This window comes from Adelges cooleyi, unplaced genomic scaffold (assembly GCF_023614345.1).
Source record: "Adelges cooleyi isolate 19-005CV unplaced genomic scaffold, UGA_ACOO_1.1 ACOO_flye_CR_arks_rails_tigmint_CR_PRNA_247, whole genome shotgun sequence".
NCBI classification, from domain to species: domain Eukaryota; kingdom Metazoa; phylum Arthropoda; class Insecta; order Hemiptera; family Adelgidae; genus Adelges; species Adelges cooleyi.
The window spans coordinates 7,668,338-7,684,874 of record NW_026095912.1 but is presented as its reverse complement, the minus strand read 5'-3'; the positions used below and the strand labels follow the sequence as shown (position 1 = coordinate 7,684,874).

General features: G+C 25.9%; 1 protein-coding gene across 6 annotated transcripts; it reads right to left on the bottom strand.

The window, feature by feature from the left end:
* Positions 1-2,581: 2,581 nt before the first annotated feature.
* LOC126836739 (uncharacterized) lies at positions 2,582-16,151 on the bottom strand. 6 transcript variants are annotated; one of them, XM_050570358.1, is made up of 10 exons: positions 15,726-16,150; positions 6,741-6,834; positions 5,941-6,132; positions 5,699-5,855; positions 5,242-5,355; positions 4,286-4,459; positions 4,143-4,217; positions 3,904-3,975; positions 3,031-3,137; positions 2,582-2,959 (listed from the first exon to the last, which is right to left on the bottom strand). In XM_050570358.1, exons 1-10 carry the CDS (start codon positions 15,887-15,889, stop codon positions 2,915-2,917), a joined length of 1,194 nt encoding a protein of 397 aa, XP_050426315.1. In that variant the 5' UTR covers positions 15,890-16,150; the 3' UTR covers positions 2,582-2,914. The 6 variants fall into 6 exon arrangements, with proteins under 6 accessions (XP_050426315.1, XP_050426319.1, XP_050426318.1 ...); XM_050570362.1 differs by lacking the exon at positions 15,726-16,150 and adding an exon at positions 9,458-9,612; XM_050570361.1 differs by lacking the exon at positions 15,726-16,150 and adding an exon at positions 6,948-7,210.
* Positions 16,152-16,537: the final 386 nt, after the last annotated feature.

Below are 16,537 nucleotides of genomic sequence, written 5' to 3'. Positions count from 1 at the left end.
ACAATACTATTATAAAACACGGAATGGACCTGTTTTCTATTATATTCGTTTTTTTTTGTAGCTTCATGATACTTGTCATTTTATTACATAGAATACTATCTATAAACAGGAAATTTAAATAAACAACACACAGTTATATACTTCATAGTAACAATATTATTGTGATAAAAATGTGTTATAATTCTAAACAAAAATTAAAGCATAGGTAACAATATATTAAAGTATACATAATACATATTTTATGTTATAATAGTTTCCAAAGAGATAATGTTACATTTTATAAATAGTAATAATTAAACAATTATTGTTTAATTAAGCGTATACTCGAAGTTGAAAAGATAACATTTTTACAACGTTAAAACGTATACATTATAATAGTTTCAAGCATAAAAAAATAAAATGTTTGAATCATAGAATTTACGTTAAGCCAGTTTGATGGTCAAATCATAAAATATTTTACAACATAAAAATAAAAAATATAAGTAAAATGTAATAAAAAAATTATGTAGGTATAGCACATGTATGTAATAAGTTTTTACTTAAACGCTACAAAAAAAAGTTTACACTGTTGAGCTTAAATTGATCGTATAAAGTAATATTAATATTCGTACAATTAAATGGCTTTAACAAATAATAACTTAAAAAATACATTTTGCTATTTTTAAAACAATATTTTTTTACCATGTATTACATTAACAAAGACAACAATTGATAAATATAATTTTGTTTACTGAATCTTATGGGAAGTTTATGAGAGTTAAGAACTAAGAGTAATGTAAGTCAGTCAATCGTATGCCTAAATTTAAGTTTATACTAGAAACGTATAATCCATAAACTTACTAACCCTATAAAACCGTACACCGCAGAGAGCTCAAACAAATTAAGAATTAAAAAAAAAATCATTATAATATAATCGAATTATTAGTGTATCTTTTTAATAATGTAAATGGTTATTTTGTCACAAGTTTAACTAATCAAGTTAAACTTTAAATAAACATAATATTTTGTAAGAATGTTAAGCTTGTGATTGAAGTTACATCTGTATGGTTTTATACAATACATTTTTTTAAACCCTGTCATATCCGATATCCTGATACATAAAAATAATTTAATAACCCTGTGTTCCATAAAGTCACAAATAAGCAATGTTTTAATAATATTATATAATGGATATTAATTTTTAAACTTATAAGTGTACTAAAGTAAAACTTTTATATTTATATAAAGGTAGTATATATGTAATTTAAAACACTTGCACATTAAAACAAAAAAAAACTATTATAGTAATTTAAAATAAAACATGGTTTTTATTTTGGTAAAAATCTGATTCATTAAATAAACTAAATAATTATGTATAATTTAACACTAAATTTAAATATAAAAATAATACAACATTTAAAGGGTGTTCAAAATATGCACAATTAAACTCAAACAACACAATTTTTTTTCCATCAGTGCAGTTTTTCAAGCAAATATTACCACATTTAACGAAAATAATAAATAATTTTACAAAAAATTTAGTAAAATCGATAAGTATAATACTATAGATACGTATGTATATGCATTATTTAAATTTAATATTTTTTATTCATTGAAAAAGGTCACGCCATCCCCCTCTCTGATGAAAGACCTAAGACCTGTCACGGATAGTCAATTTTCAAGAAACCATCTCATGATCACAGCATTAGGCCTTTAAAGACTGTGAAGTTATATGATGATGATAGAATAGTTATAATTATATTTTAACAACAATAAATTGCTTTCTAATTTAACAATCAATATAAATATATAAGATAAAAGTTTGGCCCACCTTGATCTTCGAACCGAATTTTGTTTTTAATACCAATCATTATAAGTATAGTTGAATGAAAAATATATTATCACAGTTATAGGTATTTATAATGAGAAGGCAGCTAAAAATAATTATAATTATAGTATATGAAAAATCAAAATCAAAATCACTTTCTAATAATAAATAATGATTAAATATCAAATTGATTTAAAAAACAAGAGTAAAATTAATTAATCCTCAACCTCCGATTCCCAAGACATAATTTAATTACTACTAATATTATAATACAATACTAAAATTTACTTGACTTACATTTTTTTAATGTTCAAAGTATAAAGTTATTTAATTTATATTTCTGTTATTCGATAATGGAGATTCATAATTAGATCAAATCAAATCAAAAGTTAACATGCTAAGAAAAAAAATTGTTCAGTCAGGTACTGAAAAATAAATCATAAAAAAATTGTAAAATTAAAAATAAAGCTTTAATATGTTTAAAAGTAGTAAATATAATTTAAAACCTAACAACGAATACACAATATTATAAAAACTAAACATATTACAAAGTAGTGCATATAATATCAATATTTTATTAAAAAATAATAATTTGAAATAAATACAATATCGTATATAATGTTTGTATTTTTTAAAAGGCTTTACAGCAGTATCACATTTATATATATACTTAATATAATATATATTTATTAAATAACACTTTAAGTGTCAGTTTATAAAAAAAAATAGCCGATCTAAAAATTTAAACAATAAATAAATAAATAATAAAAGTAATACAATAATAAAATGTTGTATAAAAAAAAGGAAGCAAATCATACATATTTGCAAGACTAGACAATTGCATGAATATCTATTTATTTAGGAAAAAAGACTATATTATGGGTCTAAAATAGTGAGCTGTTAAGCGAAACGTTAAAAATTTATTAAATACCATATTTTTAAAAACGTAGACTCGCATGTTACTAGCCATGATTTTGATTTATTATTTTTATAATTTAGATAAGGAATAACAAATCATCTGATTTCTATAAAACGTTTCATTTAATATGAATACTAATTATAAAATTTGTATATTACCATTTGATGATAAAAATCCTATTTTTTTTCTCATAAAAATGGGTTGCTAGAATGTTTGTTGATTTCTGAACTAACCTAGTCGAAAAATTTAAGACTCATAAAAATGTTTCATATTAATATTTTAAAGAAGTTTTCAAACTGCTTACCTTAAATGGGTTAGAAAAATCCGGGTTCCATGGTTTCGCATCGTTGAAGCCCATTGATTGGCTAGAAGACATACCGTTGGTCCATTGCACATTGGTTTGCCAATCATCTATAATATTTATACATTAATATTAATTATTTACTACAATTATTTAGGCTTTTCAGCTTGTTAGAGGAAAAATTAAAGCAGCACATCAGTTCATATATTTTGTTAGAGATAAAAAGCATAATAATCTATTCAGGTATTAGATTTTACAGTATAATATTATTAAAAGTAAGGTCATAATATTAACTAAATGTTGACCTCAATATTATAAGTATTAATAGTAAAATTAATTTTTAAATACAAGTTGTACCATTAGATAATATTTTCCTATTTAAGGCACATCATTGTTATTTTAAAATAATTTGTTAAAAAAACGGTCTAGTAATATTGAATAGTCTGTGTAAGGATGAAAGGAGCTAATGTCTCTTTTTTGAATTTTCAGGAACATTCAATAAAAAATGCATATTGCAATTACAGCTTAATAATGAAAACACTATAGCCCAGCTATACAATATTTTACCACTTTTTAAACATATTTGTATGCTGTATACCCAAAATTGACAATAAATGACTTATCAACTTCTGTTATCCTTTAACAAAAGTGTAAATGCAAACATTATAAATTAGTAAAAAAACCCTACTTTATGTTTCATTAGTACAAAATACATACGATTGATAAAATATAGTAAGGACATTTTTTTATAATACTGGAATTAGATTTAATATCAAATTTATCAATTACCGTTATTATTAGTCATGTTAAAATTAGGCAGTTAGTTAGTTTTTGACCATTCAATTATACACATAGAAACTTATTATTAAAGCGTACCTGATTTGCTATTCAGAAATGGGTTAATTAAATCATTTGACGATATCCAACTGTCTTGTATCATATTATTATCTACACAGTTTTGAAAGAAAAGTAAGAGAAACATCAATACACTATTTAGGTTGTTATACCTCGAATAATTAGATAAGTTACTTATAGTACATTTATAACAATAAAAGTAAGGATTTTTTTTTTTTAAATAAATAAATAAATAATATTAATTATTTGGACTTGATTACCTTTGAACGGATTTTGAGATGAGTTATTTTCTGAAAGCTGACTACTCCATGTACCATTTAAAGATGTATCGGAACCTAAAAATATTTTAGAAGAAAATTATAATAGATGTACATCTAATTTAAAATTATAAGCTTGAACTTACTCCATGCAGAATTATTGCTGTTATTTAATTGAGGAAGAGGAGGAGCATCTTGTTGGGATTGAGATTTCATAAGATAGTCGAGATCCTTCAACGCAGCATACCGATCTTCAGATGGAGCTTGAGAACCATTTGATTTCCAACTAGGACATGGACTCGAATTATCAACAGCAACACCTATTAATAATTTTAATGATTATTTAAGAAAGAAGACTGGCTTAAACACTTTTTTTTAATTAATAAAATAACAAAATTAAAAATTAAAATATCAAACTATAAATAAAAAATATATAATATACACCAAATCAGATTGCTTGTTTTTATTTATATTGGAAAAATCAACTAGATAGTAAACTATAATATTGTCCGTGTTCGATATTTAAAATATCAGTATAGTAGCCTCTCCTCCCTAAAAAAACTGTGTTTTTAAGATAAATATCTGATAAAAAATATTTATATTAGTTAAACAAATTGTTTTTATTTTGACAATGAAAATTTTGAAATATTTTATTAACATTATGAGAATAACTTAATGAAATATTACTGATCAATAACCCGGTTTCAATTAATGTTTTTTTTTACTTGTTATCATCAAAAGTGTTTAAGTACAAAATGATACCAATGTAGGAGGTTAAGTAGAATAATCTGATAAAGATAACACTACAGTGCATCATATTTTAACTAAGCAGTAACAATTATATATTAATAATTATTTTATAAAAATATACCAATAAAAAAAGGATAACATTTTAACGTGTAAATAAAATTCTTCAAAATATTACTCTAATTAAAAAAAACATGCTAAATAATAGTTTTATTGACAAAACAAAATGCATGAACAAAAGACTACTAAATACAAACAACATTAATAAAAAATATTTCAATCGTCATTATCCAAAATTTTTTGTGTATCTATCAAACATTTTATTTCATTCCAAGGCAACACACGTTAAACTCACTCCAACGATTGTTTATGTTGTTAGGTTTTCTCGCCGGTGAAAAATGTATTGGATTTGTTCCAAAATAATCGAAATATCCAGTTTGAATTGGTTGCATAAACTTAAAACTTAAGTCTTAACAAACCAAAAAATTAAGTTAAAAGGATAATTTTAATATAGTAATTGATTTTGAAATTTTAGGTTATAAATTAAAATACAATAATTTTTAAATTTGCATGTAACAGTTCATTAAAAACAACTAATTACATTTTTTTTATCAATTATGTTTAATTAAATGTATATTCATATATTTTTAATGGTTTTTTTTTAAACAAATATTGAAATTATTACTTTAGAATAAGTATTAAAAATTTTTTTTTTAATGTCATTAATATATTGATAATTTAATACATTTAATTTGAACAACTAAACATAACGTATTAAGAAATATTATTATTGGAAAATATTCAATACATACCAATACTTTTTGTACTATCAAAAGAGTTAGAAAAGACAGGATTATTATCAAAATTTGCGAACGATGGAGATGTTTGAACAACAGGCTCTTCTTTGAAAAAATCAAATTTGTTTGGTGTTGATATACTAATTGCTGGTGATATCATATTAATTGAATTCTAAAAATAAAAATTAAATACATATTAGTTTAATCAATACTACCAAGACTGAGTAATAAAAAATATTGTTTTATAAATGCATTACTTGGTTAGTTGTAGTAGTAATATTTTGTGTAACACTGGGTTTTGGCTGAAAACCATTTCTAGGCTTTTGGGCAACTGGATCAGAATAATATGTTTTTTTTTCATACTTGGATATCATAAAATCCTTTATCTGTTTTTCATCTTTAGTAGGTTGTTTCGAATCATATGTTCCAAGCCAAACCCTCTGGCAGTTCTAAAATAAAATATTAAACTTAAACGAAATATTTAAAGACAAAAAAAAAATTGGTTTTAGTGTGCAATATAATAACTAAAGAAAAGATTTAAAAAACAATTCAGAACAAGGTTTACACAATTAGCTAGACTGGGAAAATTTTTTGTGCAATTTTCGATTAATTGAAGAAAAAAAATGCAATTCTTTGATTTCTATTTACAAGTACAATTACTTTGCACAAACCAAAGTGTATACAGTTACACTGATTGTGTAAACCTACTTTAAAATTAATTAATTTGTATTTGTTTTTTACTAATATAATATAAGGTACTTTAACAAAATTGTCCATATTACAATTTGTAATAATTGTACCTTGTATACATTACTTTACCAATGTTTTGGAGATATCAATACAATGGAAATGTATTGCTATTAACGAGCATTGGATTAATGACTTGTTTAATTCATTAAAAGTTGGTTACAACTATAATATAACCGTCACAATTTTCTATTAGTAACATTTTTTAAGTTCAAGCTATATTAATAATATAATTAAGACTAATGACGTGGATGCAGATAATGATATAAATGGTACTTGACAGCCATTTCACTATAAATTAAATTATTACCTCGTTTCCTCTAGATTTGATAAAGTCAATTTCCTCAGTGCTAAAAGTTGCCATCGATACGCTTTTTACTCTGTGCGGTGGTGTTAAGCCTCGTCTGAAAATAAACAATTGAACGAAAATTAATAAAAATTGCGTTATTAATTTACAATAAAAAAATTAATAAACATAGCATGGGTGATATTGGCCGTCAAGCGCTAACGAACTTACATTCTAAACGACAAAATTAAAAACAATACAAAAGTATTTCCTATGTTATTATTTGAAAATTGATTTTTACTCCAAAAAAATTAAACCTAGCAATCGTCGCTGACAGATTTGTACAAATACAGTTGATAAGCGCGAATGGAGAAATTCTTTCATCATACTTTCTAACCAAATATAAGTTTTATACTTTTGCATGTAATTTGTATATCAATATAAAAATACCAATTGTCCGTGGTATCACCACGTCACATGATACATAACACGTTAAATACAGATTATGACGTTTCTACCACGTTTTAGTAGAGGCGTTTGGAAAATTTTGTGTCAAGATATAGTGTTTCTATTTTTGTCAGTAATCGATTTAGTAGGCCGTGTAATTGTTATCAAACTATTCGCCAAGGCTGTCAAGGTCGACGTTTTCATGACTAAAAGTTAGAATTGTACATTAGGCTACAATAAAAACATAATTTATTTAGATATTATTTCGGTACTGCCATCTAAATGCATTTTATATATTTGCCTATAACTTATTAGGATTAAATGCAATTTTCATATTATAGATTGATTTACAGATTTTATTATTACTGATTTACTGATTTAAATTTTACACGACAAAAAAAAGTAATGATCCGCGGGAATGGAAACACAAACAGATTTCATTTTCCAATTATTCATACCGAATTTATTAAAATAAATAAATTGAACTGTTAACAAATAAAACTGAATTGGATAAAATTTTAAATCGCACTCGAGAAAAATAAACTAGTCATACGAAAACAATTTAAAATGTTGTGCAATATGAAAAGATAAAAAAAACTTTTGGAGATGGACAATTCAATTTTTTTGACGTTTGGGATATTAATATAAAACACTTCAAGCGCTCCAACAAAAATACCTACGCATAAAAGCTGCCTGCCATCTTCAGGTAGTCGATCAAGTCGAGTTCAATAAGTCGTCAATATTATATAATATATATTATGAAAAAAAAATTTAATATTATCGTTCAAAAAAATAGCATTGAAGAAATAAAACTTATAATTTTAATGGTTAAAATCTTAGTTTCATAAAATACTTGTAAATGATACCCAACGAAAGAACTGTAAAACAAAATCATGCAGACCTTCCTTAAGGTACCTTAAAGCATACAAGTGCTTATGTCCATACAATATAAAGTGGACATATTATGTGCTTTAAAAGGTATCGATTTGTAGTATAGTAGTAGATAGATAGTATCATAGTATAGTAGAGCGATAAGTAGATCACTAGCTAAGATTCTTTACTACAAGCATTACCCATTTAATGAAAATATATTTATTTAAACATAATTAAATACATTTTGCATCAACGTTATTTTCTTACTTATATAATATATTACAATTATAATACAAGGTGAATTTGATCAATTTTTTTTATTGAACAAAACTCATTCTTTGTACCTTGTATATGTTATTTTACCAATGATTTGGAGATAACAATACAATACATAGGCATTGTTATTAACGAGCATTGGACAACACATAGTTTTAGATAATTTACTCTTAACAGTTTTAATCAAGGTCATTTTTTAGTTTTTACCCGTCGATAAAAAATGTAATTTAGTTTTGACATTTTATGACTAACCAGCAAGATTTTACAGATGTACAAATTTGTATATAAAACTATAAACACTATAAAAAAAAACCTTTTAAACTAATTTAGTAATTGTAAGTAGTTGATTTGCAACTATAAGAAAATCATTTCGACCTCGCAATAATAAAAAGTTAAGTATCAACTTTGAAGCTTAATATAAATATTCGTACTGAGAACCCATTTATGCCTATAATAAATACATTTCTGAACACATATATATATATAAGATATAATATGCATCCGACGTCCCTTCACAACATAAGTCTACTTGTTAACCCTTTTGCTCGCCCACCTTATTTATTTTTTCATTACGAAATAAATTGTCTATCTAGCTGTGTTGTGTTTAAGAGACACCATAATATAAAGTAAGTAAGTAATACAAGCATGACGCATTTCGAAATTGGATTAAACCGACCGTAATGCCGTAAACGGTGTCTTAATTTAAAATCGATACATTAGCGAAAAAACCAAACCTACTATAATCTTTTAACCCTTGCTTCGTAGCAACAAGTTTGCATTATAATAATATTAGTTGTGAAGGTCAGTAGGTGTTTCGATGTCGTCAAGATTTTATCTAAGGAAATTATTAAAAATCGATACTTCAAATTTAATTTATAAGATTATACATTAAACGAAAACAAATGCATGAAATTAATTCGGAGTTGCTAGAAAAAAAACAAACTTAGCAAAATAAGTTTGGTATCAATAAAAACTATGGGTTTTGAAAATCCCCACTAAAACTGTTTAAGTTTCTTAGAAAAGTGCATCTCCTGTAATACACTAATATATTACATTCATATATATATAACGTGTACCACGTGCCGAAGTAAAAAGGTGTCACGTCTTCTATTAATGCATATTTCCAATACGTTAGATATACTTACAAGAGTCGTTCGAAATCCGAAATAGATTTACTCAGATAATTAAAAAATAAAGCCAACAAACTTGTGTTAATACTTAATGGTAAACAAAATTGTTATTGAAAAATATAACTTTTACATCCGTTAATGGCCACTTGAAGATTAATTATTCGGAAAGAGCAATGAAACGGTCGTAACGTTCGATGCTGACGTGTACACAAAACAATAGGTGACGGTGTAGGCGTGAACGTTATCAGTATTTTTTTTTTTTCATAATAATTATTGTTACAATTATGAGACCAGATGTTAAATGTTTTTTATGGTGATTTTTAACATTAAACATTTGACAGTCGTCAGTCTGTAATTTTTTTCTTTATGCCGTCGTGTGCATAGCTATGTAAGGCTTCAAACAACACGTTTGTTCAGTACACATCATATTAACAAAAAATAAAAAATATCAGTAAACAAAAATCTAATAATAATGTAATTAAGCTCGCCGAGCCGTTTCGCCGTCAGAGGTAATGTAAATTATAAGGCTTTTAAGCCATATAGCATTCGGAATACTTTTAAGTAATTGGGTTTTTTTGCACGAGATGTTATTTTCATTAAAATTAAAACGGTCTTCCTAGCTAGTACCAATAATTGTACCAGCTAATTATTATAAAGTATAAACACAATTAATAATAATTTTAACTAATATACGTATTTTTCTCTAGTCGGCAGTTACAAACCGTAATAATTTATCTGCGATAAATCTGAAAATAGAATATTTAATGTCAAAGAAAATGTTCAATACTATAGAAATATATTTATTAATAAACGTTTAAAATTATACATAGAGGCCTCGATACATTTAAATTTGTATTATCTTTATATATAAAAATGAATTCAATTTTTAAAAATTAACCAAAATAGCTACCATAATTGTTACATATCAAATTATTCAATATCATAGTCAACAGTCAAATTGATGCGGTTTAAAACAACAGCCTCTTTACAACAAAGTAAAAATCTAAATAAATTTTTGTGTTTATAGGACAAATGCCCTCGAGAAATGTTACACTTATTTTAAATTCATATTATGATAATTGATAAACAAGTAGTTACAATTCATTCTATCTATATACTTCTATTTTATGAAAGAACCAAATGGTAACTATTATGTATTTATGTGCTGTGGTAAGATGACAGATTTAATATTCTAACAATAATAATAATTATTACTCCGCTGCTTGCTTTTAGTATAATATTTATGTTTAATAGCCAACAGCATTAATTGACCTATTTTAATGGAGACGCTCCTTAACAGACACGCATAAAATACCACAAAAATGACTACAATTAAAATTGCACGCCAACGATTAACGTGTTTGTGCACTAATTCGTGTTGTAACTAATATATTTGTATACTGTGTGTAAAGTCTTTGATTCTTGTCTACCGTAAAATACTTTAATATTGTGTTTTAATCGTTTCGAATTTTTTATGAGCGCGAAATGCACATTTACGTTTTATGAACATGGAGTGTTGGCGCGTGTATCATACAGACTGAAAAGTTTTCTAATTACTCCCTCGAGCGACAAGAAGAAATTTCGTTTTGGCTGTTAACATTTGAGCTTTTGGTACGATTATGGCAATATAACAACAATAAGTCCTATAATAGTGGGAAAGTTCTTGCTAACAATAAGAAAAAATACCATGTAAAAATGACCGTTTGTAATAATAATAAAAAAACTGAATTTTTTTAGTATTTCCAGTGCCGGATTTTTATTGTGGTACAAAATATAATCAAAAATGTATAAATAAAACTTGTTTTACAAATAATGATCACGACAACTTATTATCAAATTAATTTGTATTACCAATAAGAGTATAGTTTTGAATGTAGAACAATTTTTGTACGATTAATAGTAATTTCTAAAAAAATGACTTAATGGTAAAGGAATCCCTTTTACCATTATTTTTTTTAGCTAGCTCGCACAAGTGCAATTAGACCTCCATTTTAAGGGGCGCTAAAATTATGCATATTTGACTGATAAAATTGTAAATAAAGTCATGTACATTATTAAAATTTTATGCGTAATAATCAAGGAATTTTTGGGGGTACTAAAGTCCTTCTACTACCCCCTTAGTTGCGCTTATGCTAGCACGACAGCTATTTGTAATGGAAGATAAAAAGTAGTGTATTCTACCTCACTCCACCTTCCGTTCTAAATTTTAGACTTTAATAACTTTAAAAGTACTTATTCAAAAATGGTTATCGATCAGTAAAAAATATCAGTAAATTATTTTTTATTTAAAAAGTTAATTAAATACACACCATTTAAGTTTTAAAAGTTGATAGAATTCTGGAAAAAATAAAAAACAAAAAATTAAACATTGTTTAATATTATAAAATAACATAGGTAAACTAAAAAAAAAACGAAATTTGTTTAAGAGAAAATTATTAGTGTCATCTTTATGAAGTACTCTGCATACTGTCGGGCATGTATATTATCTACTTTATACCCCTTAATAAATACAGGTACGCAACATTATCTTTTTCAAAATATAATGATATGCGACAGTATTGTATCATTACAGCTGTGGTTTAACTAAGGCTAAGCAAGGGGGGAATGGCTATTTTCTGTTAAACTGAATGTGTGTTGTGTATTGTATATACATTTTATTTTGATCTCCATACTTCAACTGGGTCATACAGCCGCATATAATTATTAGGTACTCGGAAGTTGTAATAGGATTAATTTAAATATCTTGGTTATTCCATCTGGTGATTTTCACACGGTTTCTTACTCGCCACGAAGCTTATAAGTTATTATTGTTTGGTGGCTGGACTAATCATAATATCCAATGCTGCTTTTTAACTCTGTTGCAATTGTTAGTTGTCGCCTACACAAACTTGTTCACTAGTGTCTAACTTTTAAAAGGTCTTTGCTGAGCTAATAATCGTTTGAAATGTTGCCTTCGTATGCCAAACGCTTGATACATTTATGAATACGAGGACTAAAAAATGTATAACTAGCGGTTTAAAAAATATTTATAGAAGAAACTATTAAACTCTAGCCTTAAAATCATTGGGGAATCGAGAAGCTACTGAGAAGTTCTCGTTATCTTCTCATTATAAAAATAAGCAGCCAATACTACCCCACGTATGTCGAATGTCTAAAGTTGAGGAATTACCCAAGTATAATTTACCGAGTATAGGCCGTTTTTACGGTTATTATACATTTTATTTTTTGGCCAATGTTTAGCACTTGCTATATATTAAACTTAACGCGCATTTTTTACACGCGAATTCACGTATTTTACGCGGCCATTTTATAGTATGAACTCAAGTTTTATTGCTTTCAGGCGATTCTATAAAATCGGAAACGGCTGTATTTATAATTTATAAATATTATAAATCGAACATAACATTATTGCTTACGCTTGGTAATAAGTAATAATAACATAATGAATCATAATAATTCAAGTTCCAAAAATATTTTTAGCACTCATTGAAATCATTGTAAATAATAGTGCACGCGGTAAATTTGTATGTTATCCTTGAGTGACGCAACTTGGAATATGGCCACAATTTTATTGAATTTTATCTATGTTTACTTCAAGACCACTTCATAGTACGTAATTATTTTACGTTGAAACAAAACAAAAAACAGAAAAAAAATAAAAACCGTGCATGTTTATAGATGGACTGAATATAAACGCAAACGCGCTCTTTTCTCTTATACTTGGTGAATCGTTTTACCTACGAACGAGAATAATTCTGAATTATTGTCGTACACAAGCATAAGTACTAGTGACAGTACAATGAACTTAAAAAAACAATGTAACACATCAAACGTGCATTTGACATGAGGACTAGACGCGTACGCATCAGAACAGAACAGTATAAACAAGACAATGGTTTTTCAAAACGCGTTATTACTTCTTGGTCGAAATGCAATTTGTATTTTATTTTTATTAAAATCCTCGAGAAGATACGAACACGTTTTGTGTTATACATATTTAACATTAAGAAAAACCTAAGAACTACATATATTACCAATAGATAGTTAAAATTATTTATAACGAGATATTTAATGGTTAAGTACAAACCAGCATTTTCAAAATGTAAGGAACGAAAACTTTTTTTTTTGGGAAGAGGTAATAAAAGTAAAATCTCAGCAGTAAAAAGATTATAATTAGCATAAAACCATTGTACTTATTCTTTTATAAACAAAAAAAAAATAGTATAAACAAATTTGCTAAGCACTATACGTATATTATATACAATTTATTTTTCATAAAAATCCAAACAAATACAATTGTGAATATGCGATTCAACACTAACTGATTGATTGCCGATTAGTCAGTCAACACCATAGACTTAATTTACCATGTTATTGGGCATCAGGATTACTCCCATGGAGATAAAATATATTAATATTATAAATTACTAGTAATTGAACACATTTTTTTTTTTTTTTTTAATTCAGTTTGGTAATCTATTATGATATTTTCATGGATAAAAAAATATATATATTACAGATTTGATGTTAAATAAATTTATAGTTAAATTTTTAATAACTTTTTTCGTCTTTAATTTATTGTAAAATTACTATCCCAATTGGAGATTAAATATTCTGCAAACATTAGACAGGGATAGATAGTCTTAGTTAACTGATAAATGAGTCATTCACAATCGGCAGTTATCAGTGGTGAAACGTCAAAGGGAAGATAATTGTAGGTTTTGCTAACAACAAAATATGTCACAATTAAAAATAATTCTCTGATAAAAAGAATTTTCATAAAACACATTGAATGTACTCTCAAAAAAGTCATTTGTGAAGAATTTTTTTGAGCAAATGAATAATCGTAAATTATTTTACTTCACCAAGACAGTTTAATAAAATCCCTTGAAATTGATTTGTATCTACCAAAATTATTCACATCCCAAATTTTGGAATCTTCTTACTATGATTTTTTTTAATATTATTTATACTAGTGTAGTAGGATTTTATTACATTTTTGACAATAGATAGGCAACACACCTACGCTTCTAAAGTTTAGTCGTAAAATTATTATTTAATAAAAAAAAACCGACACGTAATGTAATATAATATAGATATATATTTTCTCACTGTCTGTTTATATTATATTTTATCTATGCAATAATGAAATAGATTAAATAGTTTAAAAGCAAAAATTGTGTATAATATATTATATTATGTTCTTATAAAAAAAACTTTTAAATAAATTAAATATAATATTTATGTTTTTATATTTTTTATCTATTATCTTTTTATGTTCAATTATTCAAATTCTGATAATACAATTTGATTTTTAAATTACAGCAATTTTTATAAATTATACACAGAACATACAATTGTTTCTATAATAATAATCTCAACTGATAAATATATTAAAAGCCCAATAGCTAACTACCCATGCAAGTTCATATTTAATAACAGGTAGTTCAGCGTATTACTATTGTAAATTATTATCATTACTTTTGTTAATATAAATAATAAACATATAGTTAAGATTCTATAGGTTAGAGTGATACAATTTACAACTACACTGTTATAGGTCAGGTATTTTCTAAATTTAAACATGGAAAATTAAGACATTAAAGTGCCCACATAAGTTAAGTGATTGTAATATATTCTGGCTATTATTTATTTGCAATATTATGTTTTTTCTTATACTAAAATATTATTCATATAATAATTATACAAAAAATATTACAATATTAAATTATAATTAATGTTGTTTCTATATGCCATATTAAATTCTCAAAGAAAATAAATAATAGATTAAAAAACCAAATTGTGGTCGTAGGCTGAATTAAACCTACACTATATTAACCTAGGCAGTGTTAACAATTTATCTAACATTTATTAATGAAATAATAGTACAATTTAGATAAATAGTTATAGCTCTTGAATCCATAGTAAGAAAAAAATTAAATAGAAATTAAGGCCACTTAATTTTAGAAACTTTAGGTGGGTAGACTAAACATTTATAATTAGAGCTACTGAATATTTTAACTAGCAGGAAACAGCGGTCATATGTTTCATATTAATTTATATATTGTTAAGTCTTCAAAATATCTATATCAAGTTCTGTTAACATATGATATACCTAATATTTATACTTTTAATTATACCTAGGCTTTTTTTAAAAAGACAATTGTTTGTAAAAAGTGTAATTATTGAACTAATTTAGTAAATATATGTATATTATTTCTATACATAATAATAAACTTAATTGACTAAATAAAATCATTGTGGACGCAAAAAATTGACTTACAATAATCCTGAGCATGATGTGCATACGAACGAACCAATGGTAACATTAACATACGTTGGGCCTCTTTGGTGGCAGTCGAAGCAATATTTGTTGGCTGGTAACGATAATTGTTCGCGGAGCACCGATAAGTTGTGTTCATCTTGCTTCTTGGCAGCATTGGCCATACCGTTAATAGAAGATGATTTTGTTCGTATATGGCTCGAGAATGAAATGCAGTTAATCAGGTGTAACTATATGTTTAGTGTTCGTTTGTGAGCCTCACCCAGGCTGTTAGTTTAATTTATTTTTGTTTCAATTTGAAAATTGCAACCGGAAAACCGCATTAGAATAAAAACTAGAGGTTACACATAAAACTAAAAATTATCACTCCAACCAACAGCGGCAGTGTTAATAGAAATGTGAAACTTTAAACTGCACTAATTGAAATCGACTGACTTGAACGTAGCAGCATTTTTAGAATCAATTTCTACTAGCGTATATTGCGGGTGACCAGGGGTTCCAAACACATGTGCACTGGCACGCAAACCCGCGAATCCATACAAACGGTAGGTAATAATTATTTTTATCGTTCATACTTTATAGTTTATTTAATAACAAAATAATTAGGTAGATAATCACTGTGAGCGTTTACGATTAAATTGTTTCATTTTTATAATTTCAAAAACTTCCTCCTTTGTATATACATTAATAATACGTGCAGTGTGATTACAAACACATACAAAATTGAACAATAAATAGCTAATAGGTAGAAGCATTAATTTTATTATATATTTTAAAATCAATGGTACAAGGTATAATATAATATTGAGTAC